The sequence below is a fragment of the Borostomias antarcticus genome (genome assembly GCF_949987555.1).
Source record: "Borostomias antarcticus genome assembly, chromosome: 23".
Classification (NCBI taxonomy): Eukaryota; Metazoa; Chordata; class Actinopteri; order Stomiiformes; family Stomiidae; genus Borostomias; species Borostomias antarcticus.
The window spans coordinates 2,515,643-2,529,908 of NC_140256.1; the positions used below are offsets into that span (position 1 = coordinate 2,515,643).

The 14,266-nt window shown below is 44.3% G+C and overlaps 3 protein-coding genes across 3 annotated transcripts in view; 1 reads left to right on the forward strand and 2 right to left on the reverse strand.

Annotated features, from left to right (window-relative positions):
- Nucleotides 1–216: 216 nt before the first annotated feature.
- Nucleotides 217–3,132, reverse strand: LOC311324803 (E3 ubiquitin-protein ligase NEURL3; the record flags this gene model as incomplete). Its single annotated transcript, XM_084457396.1, has 3 exons — nt 217–365; nt 1,053–1,553; nt 3,102–3,132. The coding sequence occupies 3 exons, from the start codon at nt 3,130–3,132 to the stop codon at nt 217–219; spliced, it is 681 nt and encodes a 226-aa protein (XP_084313522.1).
- A 3,168-nt stretch (nt 3,133–6,300) lies between these two features.
- On the forward strand, nt 6,301–8,565 carry nkx6.3 (NK6 homeobox 3; the record flags this gene model as incomplete). The annotated part of the gene is made up of 3 exons (XM_084456772.1): nt 6,301–6,730; nt 7,736–7,905; nt 8,164–8,565. The coding sequence occupies 3 exons, from the start codon at nt 6,301–6,303 to the stop codon at nt 8,389–8,391; spliced, it is 828 nt and encodes a 275-aa protein (XP_084312898.1). The 3' UTR covers nt 8,392–8,565.
- A 2,559-nt stretch (nt 8,566–11,124) lies between these two features.
- inpp5l (inositol polyphosphate-5-phosphatase L) overlaps nt 11,125–14,266 on the reverse strand; it is a 22,331-nt gene continuing 19,189 nt past the window's right edge. The window contains exons 14-16 of the mRNA XM_084457349.1: nt 14,232–14,266; nt 14,081–14,140; nt 11,125–13,267 (exon numbers count right to left, since the gene is read on the reverse strand). The exon at nt 14,232–14,266 is cut by the window's right edge and continues 34 nt beyond it. Coding sequence (XP_084313475.1) covers nt 14,099–14,140; nt 14,232–14,266 — 77 coding nt within the window. The 3' untranslated portion in view covers nt 11,125–13,267; nt 14,081–14,098. The remainder of the gene's footprint in view (nt 13,268–14,080; nt 14,141–14,231) is intronic.

Sequence of the window (14,266 nt, forward strand, 5' to 3'; positions counted from 1 at the left end):
CAGGAAGTAAAGTGCATATGCAGAACAGCAGTTTTGTGCAACATTATACAAAGTTTAAATCACATTATATTGTCTTTTTATGAAATTAGCAAAATCTTTTAGAAGACAAACCCTGTTGTTTTAATAAGATGCTGTATGATTTTGATAGTGGTGTACTCCACTGTAGGGATATCCCAGCGGTATGTGTGTGTGTGTGTGTGTGTGTGTGTGTGTTAGTCAGATATTCCGCCGACACAGCGGGCAGGTCCCAAAGTCCTGGATGACTCTGGTGGCACACTGGGAGCACAGGCACTGGTGACCGCACTGCAGGGTGACGCTGGCCTCCTGGCTCAAACACACCGCACAGTCCTCCACACACACCAGGTCTGCAATCAGAACAGAGGCATCATGGGAGGTGACCTGCGCTTGCCGACGGGCCTCTCAGTCGTCCGGGCTTTGAAGATAATGCCGTGTGGTGTGGGCGTCCATGAGGTAGCTCACTTAATCCCATGAGGGTCATACTGTACTTGCACAGTACTACTACCGCTGCTGCTGTATGTCCTTGAGCAAACAGCTTTCTGTCAATGTTTATCTGAACACGAATATGTGTGGAGTGTTAGCCATGAAAGTAAGAAGTATGAGTGCCTCAGATATCAAGCAAAGCTACAACCGTTCATTGATCTAAGACCTCTAGTTCTCATATAGATCGTGTAAATCGGTGTGTTGTATCGTACGTTGTGACGCTTACCTGATGTTTGCTTATTGGCTGGACAGGAACGACTGTCGTCCTGGAGCTTGTGTCTGGGCTCCGAACGACAGACATTAGAAAGCTGGTTCAGGTTGAAGTAGCTGTCCTCACTAAGACAAGGGGAAACAGGACAGGACTTCCTGGTGCAAAGAATGTCACTCCTCTCTGATCCTATGGGGAGATATCAGACAAGCGGTTAGTCAGTGATGGTTGGACATTCCTCATACTCTGTTTACATGCTGTTGAACTTGAGAAACAGGCTGTTAAATCTGTATCCGAATCTGAATCGGAGTATGCATTTCTGTCACGTCCGAACATGCCGTACCTAGGAGGAGAACGGAGCAGGTCTGTCCGTAGATGTCCATCATGGCCCAGAGGGGCAGGCTGAGGTCCAGCCCCTCCATCAGTTTGCACTTTCGGCCATCGTTCCTCCTGTAGTAGACGTTCCCTCCGAAGGACACCCAGAACTCCAGCTCGGAGCCTTCCGGGCAGCACCACTCGGGCAGGGGGGCGGCCCAGTGTCCGGCGGTGTCCGTCAGGTCCGGGATGGCCAGCGAGGGGAGGGCGCGGTCCGGCGGGGGCACGCTGGTGAAGCCCACGCGGAGGGCGCCGTGCCAGGCCGCCTCGCAGCGCCCCACCCTCAGACGCACCCTCTCCCGCACCCTCACCGGACGGCTACTGAACACCAGGCCGTGTCTGAAGGAGCCGCCCACCCGCTCGGCCCGTCGGCCCCCCTGGCTCAGGGTCACCAGGCTCCCCACCGCCTCCCTGTGGAAGGTCAGGGGCCCCAGGCAGCGGGGGCCACAGACGTGGCGCAGCTTCGACCCTGAGGAGAACAACGCGGTTTAAGCATCGGAATGTACAGTAGGCTACAGTCACGTTTACTTTCAGTGTTTCTTACTTTTAATGTTTCTTTTAAATCTGTTCTCACTGTGTTTGTCTGATTTATGTTTTTATCCATCTCTTTTTATGGAAAGCACTACAGTATGTGCTACATTGATTTGTATTAGTAGTGGCAGTTGAACCGAAACCAAAATTAGAAATTATCAACATATCTTTTATTATGTATTATATTATATTTACTTCTTATCTTTTATTATGTATTATATAAGGCTATATTTACTTCTTATCTTATATTATGTATCCTCCATGTTATGTTATCACTTTCAGTTTTCTTTCATCAGACTGTACATATTCAGGTTTGATCTCTTTTTATGGAAAGCACTACAGTATGTGCTACATTGATTTGTTTTAGTGGTGCTACAGAAATAAAAATGACATTGAGTGAAAAGCTATTTTAAAAATGTCTTAAGGATGACTGAGAATGAAATAAGATTTCATACTTCCTTGACAAACAAAAGACCACATCAGTACCCAGAAATGTTGTCAGACAATCGGAATGTCAACTATCCACCTTCAGGAATTGTACTGGGTATGTAACAGCAGTGACAATTCAGTCATTATTGCAGAGTGAAAGTTTTTAGTTTAAGTAAGTAAGCCTTTGAGATCCAATGTTTCTTGGGCCTAGTGACCCATAGGGCAGGAGCCTATCTCCTGTTTCTGTAGGGTGAGGCAGCTTGATGTACGTAATTTGTATATAATAATGTACTTGTATGTAAGTCCATCCCCTGGACATGATGCTAGTATGCTGCTAAGGTTTTTTAGTTCAGCTGATTTTAAATCTCTTTGGACCAGCAGAAACGCATCCGTATTGATAGATAAATACAGTCCCAAGGCATGTTTGTTTACATCACAGCAACAGTGCCTCAAGCAGTTGCATTATCTGACTTAAAGGTACATAGTCTAATCTCCTCAACAAATCCTGATAGACTTGTCTCTCTTTTTTCCCCGAAGACATCCTTTTTCAGTCTTTTTATCCCCGATCAAGCAAAGCTTTGGAGAACATTCAATCTCTTGTCATTAATAAACAAACAGGCCAGTTAAGCCGTCTAACACACAAAGACTCTCCAGGAGTTGATCATGTAGATGGATGATGACCAGCCTCCATATTTACCATACAAAGAGACACACATATTGTACTCACGACTCTTTACTGGCTTTTTAAACAGATAATACTGTATCTGTTAATGATATACATTCTAATGCTACAACCATGTGAGTTACAGGATCATCTGTGCAGTGCTGTTACTGAAATATTACCCATAATACTCATCCAGAATCCATGTATGGGACTTCATAACCTTATAATACCAGTAGACGCTTAAACTGTCTAAATATTTAGAGATATACAGTTGAACAGGTTATATTGACACAATTCACACTAATATACTTGACAGATATTGACAACAGATATTTGAGATGTATAATTTTTGTCCAATGACTGTAAAAGTTAGATTGTTATCTGGGCTCTTACCAGAGTTTGTCCGGATCATCTCCTTCACCATCTTCTACAGGTTGTTGGTAAATTTAGTGAGAAATACTTGGAACATTTGGCAGAGCTAAGTTGTGCTGTTCTGTTGAAGTGTTAGCTTCCTTTATAGAGTTCCCCTCTGCACATGTGCCTGTCGTTTATACACAAAACATTACTCATCACATGGGGTAAGAGGGAAGGGGCGGGGCACGGAGGTGGGGCGGCAGTTAGAGGGAGGGACTACACTCACACTGGAAAAGTACGTGAAGTCAAACTTACCCTGGAGGCATGCCTTCTTTTGGCCTCAAGCCAACACTTTTCCTGGCAGAACCTTTTATTGGTGTTTTCAAATTATTTTCAAAGAAATGCAATCCAAAGTAATCTGTAAATTGGCAGTTGAACCGAAACCGAAATTAGAAATTATCAACATATCTTTTATTATGTATTATATTATATTTACTTCTTATCTTTTATTATGTATTATATAAGCCTATATTTACTTCTTATCTTATATTATGTATCATCCATGTTATGTTATTACTTTCAGTTTTCTTTCATCAGACTGTACATATTCAGGTTTGATTTTACAAGAAATGAAAGGTATTTCCCAAGGTTATTGGAGACAGAAAGGTATTTATCCAATATGCCCATGATCAAATTACAGTATATAACCAATTCAAACATTATATACTGTATATAAAGTACAGTAGACTGTACATGGGCACTTGAACCGACCTGGCTTTTCAGAAACCTGATTTTTGAAATTGGCAACATTTTGTGTGTCCTCCCATGGTGTTATCACATTCCGTTTTCTTTCATCAGATTGTACATGTTCAGTTTTGATTGCAACTGAACATGCTGTACAAGAAATTATACATTCCAGAAAGAGACAGGTATTTTCCGTAGACAGAAAGGTACATTTTCCAATATTCCATGATCAAATTACAGTATATAAAAATTCAAACATTAAATACTGTACTGACCTAGCTTTAAAAAATAAAAATAAAGATTTTTGAAATGAACATTTTATGTATCTCCCATGGAGTTATCACTTTCCATTTTCTTTCTTCAGATATGGACATTCAGGTTTGATTGCAACTGAACATGCAACCTGCTGCACAACAAATGACATCACTCTGGAAACTATGAGGAAAGGTACTTTCCAAGCTTATCATGAACAGAAAAGTACATTTATCCAATATTCCCACAATCAAATTACAGTAAAGCAAAATCAAACAGCCACACACAGTAGGGACAGTCAGTCTGCAGCAAGGGGTCTAGTTAAATGGGTCATCGTCACCGAGTCCTCTCCTGCTTTACATAATAGTCACTTTTTCCTTTTGGGATGATGTGCCTAAAAGACTGATGTTCCTTATGCAGCAGAGCAAACATGAGTTATTGATCCAGGGCTGAGGTCATCTGATCTGGGTCAGTCTGGTGGGCTGGCTGTCTGGAGGGAGCTGTCAGAGCCGCCATGACAGAACACACATGCAATGTCATGGCAACAACTAATCACACTCCAAAAGGCTATAGATGCAGGTCAGTGACATCCCATTACTAATATTGTTTTTTCAAACAACTCTGAATGTTTTGTGGAATATATATTATTGAATCGATCCTTGTCTAGTATTGTTTGGAGAAGATGGGTCAGGATTTTTACTGCCCTCTAAAGGGAGAGTGTGTACTGTAAGTTAGAATCATGTGACAGGATGAAGCCCATTTACATACCAAAACCACGTCACCCTCCAATGCACTAGGAAAGTTACTGGACATCTGAACGATTTGGTTAACTCCTTGAAACGTGATACTGTACAGCAGACATTTAGGCATGACTAAGATTGTAAAACACATGTCCTCTTAGTCTGTCCTTCACCTCTCAAATGGAAAAATGTAGAGTTAAAGGGGTTATTTTGTGAGGTAATTGTAGATATTTTATTTTGCCTTTGACATCTCCCCATATAACCACAGTCATCCTTGCATCACATTGTTCATTTCCATCAGATTCACACACCGTAAAATAGAGACCATCTTCACCTTTCAAATTGAATTTTGTCAAAGATTTTGTCAGTTAGGATTTTACTTCAATAGGCATTCCGTTTTCTCACTGGCATCTCCCCATCCAAACACATTCTTACATCCTTATATCATGCATTAGTACTCAACTTTCCTTCTCAAATAGACATTTAAAATCCTAATTTCCCATCTATTTTCACTTATGAGAAATAATAAGACATAATTGTTATTTTCAAGTAAAAATACTATAAAGAATGGCCTCATTCACACATAGCTACAAGAGAATACATATTACAACAGTTGCAATAATGCAATATTGTATCGTGATCAGACTTACTGCGCATCAGTAAAAGAATCCAGATATTCCACTGAACACATGAATACAGTATCTTACAGAACGTTAATCCTACTACAAGGCTAGCATTGATACTAAAGACCGAGGCACTGATACACCATAACATTCCCCCATCAGGGTGGAAGTCTTTGAAGCAAACCAGGGAAGCAGTGATGTGTTCAGCGTCTCTCTCTGCCTCCCCTCCACCATGCAGGGCCCGGGATGGCAGGCCATCAAAAAGCAACTTGTTCCCACTCCACCTGTTCAAAACACCATTAATCTACAGCCTTCCAATAGAAGGCTTGGCTTTCACCGGCGAGCCAATAGAAATACATAGGCTCTGTGAGACCCTGGCCAATCCAATGCAGCATACTAATGCGGCCTATCTTTATCAAGGTGCCACTCCACTTCAAGATACTGCTTATTTATGACCTCAAACGGGGCAGGGACGAGGCATTAGTCTTGAAGAGCCGCTGTAGGGTCTCTGGAAGTGGCACAGCATCTGATGTTGATTCTGGAATTATTACGTGTCGCACAATGGCACACAGCAGGTGAAGGAAAAGACTGAGGAGAGCGTTTACCCTGCCATCTGCCATCTGCCGTGACAGCCACCGTGCCTCGTACCCAGACCCGGTGACACTTGGTGTGAAGGTACAGTAGGGAAACACCGGGATCCACGTCCACAGCCCATCAGCTGAATGTGAAGAGGCAGTGGATGCAATCAAGCAGCGTTGTCCTGATCGTGTGTGGGCGCGGGCGAGGCGACGGAGAACCTCTTCGGGCCGGGGGCCGGGTCTGTTCATGCCTGAACCCGACTGGGCGAGCTGGTGAAACCTGGAGGGAGACACACTTCCCATGGATCCCAACATCCCGGGGTCTTTCCTGTTCAACAACGGCTTGAACCAGTTCCCCTCGGACCTCAAGGCCCCCGTGTGTCAGTACTCGGTGCAAAACTCCTTCTACAAGCTCAACCCCAGTCTGAACAGCCAGCTGCAGGCGGGCACTCCTCACGGCATCAGCGACATCCTCAGCAGGTCCATGGTGGGCGTTGGGGCATCAGGGACCACCACCCTGCTGTCGGGATACTCCCCTATGGGGGGCTTCAGCCATCCCGTCACCACCCAGGGGGTGTACTACAACCGGGACTACAACCCAGGCCTGGGGGGCTTCTCCAAGCCCGGCGCCGAGTGCCCCATGAAGGGTCGCTCTGGGGGATGCTGGGGCGAGGGCGGCTACGAGTGGAGAGGAGGGAGGCAGCAGTGCACCGGCAGTGAGTCCACACTCAGTACGTAGTGCACTTCCACACTCAGTACGTAGTGCACTTCCACCAGCCTGGAGTCTGGACTGCATCACTCACCCTCTGGGTCACTCAGACATCACGCTTGCTTTTGTTACTGAGCTACAATGCCTTTAAGATGGATTTTAGATATTTAAATCAAATCAAGCTAAAATCTATTGTTTTATTTAACTAAATTCAAAGCCTGTTTCTTTACCCACATATCGACTATAATCAATTATAATCATCAGGTGTAAATAAATGCATGTGTGATACAATTAATATAATTTAAGATAACCATAGCTATTTATATCAGTCTAAATGGCAAGAATCATGTATTTTAGAATGTGATATTTTGGCTTTAATTAAGGATTATAAAATGTAAGGGTTTCAGGGTAACACACATTTTAGGAAGTAATTCTTCAGAATCATTCACTTGGCTCATCTGTGGTGAATGAAAGCTTATTCGTGATATAATACAGGGATAATGCTTTATATCATTTGAAGCAATTTTACATGACATACTGTACAAGTCAAGTTTAATCGTAAAACAAATTACTGAATTAGACATTGTGTAATGTACATGGTGTAATGAAATATGCTTGATGGAAACAAAAAAGTTAACAAAAAGTTAACTGCAGAGAAATAACATCCAATACCAATAAACCACTGGAATAATGTTGTAAAACTAACTGTAAAAATGTAAAAATATATTGTCTTTACATACACGGCTCTGAATTGTCCAAATTAAAAATAGAAAATGCCATATTGCATGTATTTTTTTTTACAGCTATGAATATGAAATTTACTATTAACTTTGAAATGCCAGAGAAAAGGCTTGCCCGCACTTCCTCCCCAAAATAAAAACAACTTGTGTTTAGCACTGTAAATATCACTTACAGTATATCATACAATACAGGAACAACAAACTCCAAAAGAAATACAGATCTCATTCTCAAGTTTTCCCGCGGGATTACGAGATGTTTTAATATCATGTCGCCTCTCTATTTCCAGACAGTGGTCATCTGGGCGACATGTCCGGCAGGAAGAAACACACCAGGCCAACGTTCAGCGGTCACCAGATCTTCGCCCTGGAGAAAACCTTTGAGCAGACCAAGTACCTGGCTGGCCCGGAGAGAGCCAGGCTGGCCTACTCGCTGGGCATGACCGAGTCACAAGTCAAGGTAGAGCGAAGCCCACACATCTACCCTGCTCCCTGACAAAATAAGCCTCTTTTATTATGTTGTGAAACTGTTTTTTTGCTTCCCTCTGGAATATGTAGAGGTGGGACCTATGCCCACCTCCCTTGTTCTCTGTAAAGCGCATTGTGTTGCCTCTGTGTATGAAATGCACTCTATAAATAAAGTTTGATTTGATTTGATGTTCCATACGACATTTGATCAGAATAAGATGACCCACTGATGACAGAACCCGTTTCCTAGGTGTGGTTCCAGAACCGACGCACCAAGTGGAGGAAGAAGAGTGCGTCGGAGCCCAGCTCCACCCAGGCGACGCGCGGGGAGCAGGGAGACGCCTCGGAGAACGAGGTGGAGGATGAGGAGTACAACAAGCCCCTGGACCCCGACTCTGACGACGAGAAGATACGACTGCTGCTACGCAAACACCGCCGGGCTTTCTCTGTTCTCCGCCTGGGACCACATCATGTCTGATACACACACACACTCACACACACGTACATATACAAACACACACACACGCACATACATATACACACACACACACACGTACATATACACACACACACACGTACATATACACACACACACACGCACATATATATACACACACACGTACATATACACACACACACACACGCACGTACATATACACACACACGTACATATACACACACACACACACACGTACATATACACACACACGCACACACATACATATACACACACACACACACACACATACATATACATACACACACACGCACATACATATACACACACACACATACACATAAATGCACACACACATATACTGTACACACATACACGCGCACACACACACGCAAACATACACACACACACGCACACACGCACACACATATACACACATACAGACACATACACACACATGCGCGGGCACACACACCCGCACATACACATGTGTGCATACACACAACACACACAAAATTCTTAGCAGATATGCATGCTGTTGCAAAGATATCATAAAATATACTGCAAAAATATTGCAATACAAACACATTTCAGCATGTTCAAGAATTGGCCCTGGATGTAAAATATATGAAAACAGATCTACTGAAGTCAAACAGATGTTTACTTTTTGTACTCAATAATGGAATATTTGGAAGCTATATACCAAGCACCAAGTTAAGTGTTACTTTCTAATCAAATGGTGGTATTATTTGTGGTGCCGCACCTCTTTTCTTTTTTGTAAGATTTTCTTACTGCTCCATATCCATATTTCTCCATATTTCATATAATTGAGACTGTGGCTTTACAGTTACTATGAGAACAGAGGAGTTTGGTTTTTAACGTGGATTGATCTAACTGACTGAATGCTTTGCGGTGCCTTGCTTTGAGGGCATGCATATCTCAAGATGTGTAACTGACATTTTAGCCGACAATACTTTCTGTATTCTGTAAGAACCTCTTCACACAGTCAACTCACGTCTAGACATTGTAAATGAGTTATGAAATTGATATTGTACAATAAATTGTGAATTATTTATTAATAAATACACTTGTGCTTCTGTCACACCTTGTTTTGAAAGGTGTTTTCACACCAAATAAGTTGAGGCTAGTTTAAGTTTGAGTGCCGCAAAAAGCCGATTCGCAATAGGAGAGGTGTGATGACGAGACGAGAGAGAGTCAAAGGTCAGATCCTAGGAGATTTAGGTAGTTTACCGGTGAGTTGTTTTTGATTGGAAGACAAAGACCTCAGCTCAGTTCACTCCAACACAAAATCAATGGTACTCAGAGTTGTATTTCATCCAGTGTTTAGGCCCAAACGTGCCCCTCCCTGCCCCGCCCCCCCCCCATTCGAACCGCAGAGCAGCGGACATTGGAGCCGAGGGCCTGCCCACGGGGAGGGAGTTCTGCATGCCGCTCACGTACACTTGAATCAACTAGCCAGAAACAAAAGTCAGCAGTGTGTCACTGCAAATACTTAGGGCCAACTGCCAACTCTGCCAAAAAAATGCGCCATAAGAGAAGGTCATAGGAGTCACGATTATAAAAGTGAGGCAAAATCAGAGCTCTGACTAACTGTCACAAAAAAGCTTTAAAAAACAAATACTGTACATGTTTACATTGATATTATTCACCGTGTTTTTATGTTCAACACACAGCTCACATCTCAGCGGTTCACGGCAAACTTTTTCTGCTGATGCTTTTGAGCAGACCTTTCACTGAAGATATATCTAAGCCAATGGCATCGGAACAACATTTGTCTTGTGAAATGCAGTAATGGTGAGGATCGGATCCAGAGCAACTCACAATTTCAGTTGGCTTTTTCTTTCTTGACCCTTAAAGGGTATTGATCTGAACAACATGCCCAGTTCTGACCGTTCCTAACAGCCGGTCCATTCCACCTTGAGAAGGCAGGCTTAAAAGCTCATCTATTTCAGCCAAAGTCCTATCAATAAGCAGTCTTACTTTCTCTCTCTGCAACCAAAGACACATGCCTCAGGCCCTGGGCTGAATTCTTAAACTATAGAACGGAAATAAATAACATGGAAATATTATTCTCAGGGGAGGTTTGCTGTGAATAGGCTAAATTGACATTTTGCATAGTTCCAATGACATTTAGGCTTTTATTTCATCATGGCCTCTCAATCCACTGTGTGTGACAACGCCGACAAGGACTGCTGGGAATTTACTGTAATGCAGGTGAACCAGCCGGTTTGTAAAGTACCCAAAGCTGACCTTGGTATGTTACTGTACATCAGGTACATCAAGTGTTTTGAAAAACCATGGAGAGAAACCAATGTACAATTTCCGGTATAGTATTGAATGTATTGTATTAAATTATATAATTCATCAAATTCATGATTTTCCTTGTTTTTTCCCCCCTTTTTTGAATGAAAACTCAAAAAGCAACGAGGGTTACCAGCTCAGAGACCTGTCATACGCAGGATAAAACAGACAACAGAACGAATGCAGTGACTAACATTTATTTATAAAATAAAGCTATACACAAATGTAGTGTTTGACCAGAAATGACAAATGATGTTAGTCCACTCCATCTAATGACACCACTGGCCTCATATTGAACCCCAGAGCCCAAGGATCCCCGGGGGGCCATTAGAGCATGTTGACCACACCATGAATCAACTACTACAAGTCTATTATTGACAGGTGGTTGTCCTGCCCCCCCCTCTGCCCCCCCCCGCGCCCAGACACATACATATCCATTGTAAACAAATGCAAGGAAATTTGAGGGAGGTCTGATTACAAGGATAACCTATACCCACAGTTAAACTGAACAATAGGATCAGCCTACTGTACATAAACAACTTAATTCAATTTATGTTGGTATGGGGAATGTATGCTGCCTAATAAAATATTATACATAATTAAAAAAGAAAAACATAATTCTTAAACATTGATTACTGCTGCGTCAGTTGTATTAGTCAACAAATTAGAACACCGTGAGTATTTTTAGATGCTTTGAATTAATTCTTATTAAAGCAACAAATACATACTAATACCAAGGGCGCTACAAAGGATGCTACGATACCATATACAGTATGACTATAATCATATAAAAGAAGCATGAATAGAAAACATTAAAACCAAAATAACACAGTGCCTTCATGCTTTCAATCTGTGTGCGCGCGCACGTGTGCATGCTTGTGCGTGCATGTGTGTGTGTGTGTACAGTATGTGTGTGCGTGTGCATGCGTGTGTGTGTGTGTGTGCAAGTTATTCAATGCATGTCACACACTCTCATACCTTCAGTAGAGTTATGCTAAACATGTTCTTGTGGATTTGGCAATGATGATGCAACCTGATGATATCTACAGCTACCAGTAAAAGAACAAGCCAAGGTATGTGTGGGTACACCCAGCATGCATCACTCAAATAACCACAAAGAAGAATCAGAAACATTCACAGGGTTTTTCTGAGCGAGGAGACCTGTCCATACTCCATACTAATGTGCTTCTAAACAGCTGCTTGGTCCAATGCGCCCCATCTCACTGCTTGGTCCAATGCGCCCCATCTCACTAGTGGAATAAAGCACTTAACGGTAACAGAATAACACGGGTACAACATGCCCCACACAGCAGTGGTAGAACAATAATAACAGAGTGTGGAAAGTAACACCAGCAATCATGAGGGATTCCAGCCTGGACTGAAAGTGAACTCAACCTGGCGTTAACGGATTCAGATAATCTAGTGGTTAGACCTGGTATGACAGTAGCTACTACTACTACATTGTACTGTGTGCAAACATGCCAACAGTGCATTGGAATAGCAGCGTTAGTTGACGGTGTTTTGTTTTTAACATGCTTAGTAAACAGTTAAAGAAATAAATAGAGGAAATAGTGGTCTACTACGAACCTTGGTAAAAGAGGAAAATCTGTACTTGGTGTGAAACCCCATAACACATGAGAACGGTTTGACTAGCTATTTACTTGGTAATGCGCCTGTATGGTTATGTGTGTGTTTGTGTGTGTGTGTGCTCGTATATGTGTGTGTGTGTGTGTATGTATGCGTGCATGTGTGTGTGTGTGTGCTCGTATCTGTGTGTGTGTGTGCGTGCGTACATGTATGCGTGTGTGCTCGTATCTGTGTGTGTGTGCTCTTATATGTGTGTGTGTGTGTGTGTGCTTGTATCTGTGTGTGTGTGTGTGTGCGTGCGTTCATGTATGCGTGTGTGTGCTCGTATCTGTGTGTGTGTGTGTGTGCTCGTATATATGTGTGTGTGTGTGTGCATGTGCTCGTATGTGTGTGTGTGTGCTCGTATATATGTGTGTGTGTGTGTGTGCGTGTGTGTGTGGGTGTGCGCGCGTGTGCTCTCTCATGCGAGTCCCTCAACGCAGTGGAGAGAGTGGTTCTCTCAGGTCCATTAGTCCGTGACAAGACGGGGGGGTCTTTCTCTCTCAGTCGCTCCGTGGTCAGCTTTAACACTGGGTCCCATTCCAGAACCTTCCTGGACATCGCTGAGGTCAGAGGACTGGAGATACGCGGCCAAGCAGACGCCCAAGCCAGGCTGTTCATCAAAAAATCCATAATGCTGATGATCAAATCTATGTGATGTCACCCAAGCCGTGGAAATCAATAAGTGGAAGTGACAGAGGGGTAGAGGGATGGCGACGCCGGGGATTGTGGGTACTGGGGAGACACTATATGCACATCAGGGGTCCTGCGGTGGGCTGCTACAGGGGGGCGGTGGGGAGGGGAGGGTCTGGTTCCCCCCCCGGCTCCTGGTTCTGGGAGAGAGACCGGAGGGGGGGCGGTGGGGAGGGGAGGGTCTGGTTCCCCCCCGGCTCCTGGTTCTGGGAGGGAGACTGGAGGATGCTGGTCTCTCTTGGTCCGGCGGGTGTATCTGAAGGGGAGACAGGGGGACATTCGGTCAGCACACAGCGCCCCTCGGAGCATCGTCCTCCTGACCACATCCTCGTAGGAAACGTGACCGGAACGTGAGTGTTTTAATGTGTGTGTGTGTGTGTGTGTGTGTGTGTGTGTGTGTGTGTGTGCTCGTATATGTGTGTGTGTGTGCTCGTACATGTGTGTGTGTGTGGGTGGGTGTGTGTGCTCGTACAGTATATGTGTGTGAGTGTGTGTGTGTGTGTGTGTGTGTGTGTGTGTGTGGGTGGGTGTGTGTGCTCGTATATGTGTGTGTTTGCTTGACCGGCTCACTGACGGCGCTATATCCCCCACAATGCATAGCTCCAATAGCTCCTCACCGAGAGGGGTCTCCATCAACAAGCAGCCCATCCTATGAAACAGCCATAGCAATGGCAGCAAAACAAAATGGCGGCCGTAAAAACGCCAATAGGCTGAATCGAAAGCCTCCGGCCGGCCGTCTGTCTGGTAACGAATGAACACGGAGCCGACGTTACCCTCGGTGTAGCCGCCATGACAGTGGAGAGGATTCAATAGACATAGATCAGGAGCGGCGCTGATGGCCCAACTACATTATGCACAAAGGAGCCGGTTTGTCCCCACGGCACTTCATCTTAGTTCCTACCCCCCCCCCCCCCCCTCCACCCCAATCCGCCGGGCCCCCTGGGGAACACAGCCACGAGCTGAGCGAGATTACTGTGATCGCTCTGTCACCGAGGCCCCGTCCCCCCCCCGCCAGAACACACACCTACAGTACATCAACACACACACACACACACACATAGACTCTTACCATTGAGAGGAATCCCAGTCAATGGTCATTCGTCTTCAGTGCAAAGAACAAGAACACGGGCTAAGAGAGGGGAGATAGAGGAAGAGATTAGCGCCGCCGTTCATCGCGAACTACATTCCTGCCGCGCCGCGAACGTGGCGTCCCGCGTTACCTTGTGGTCGCCCATGCACACGTCGGGGCCCAGCG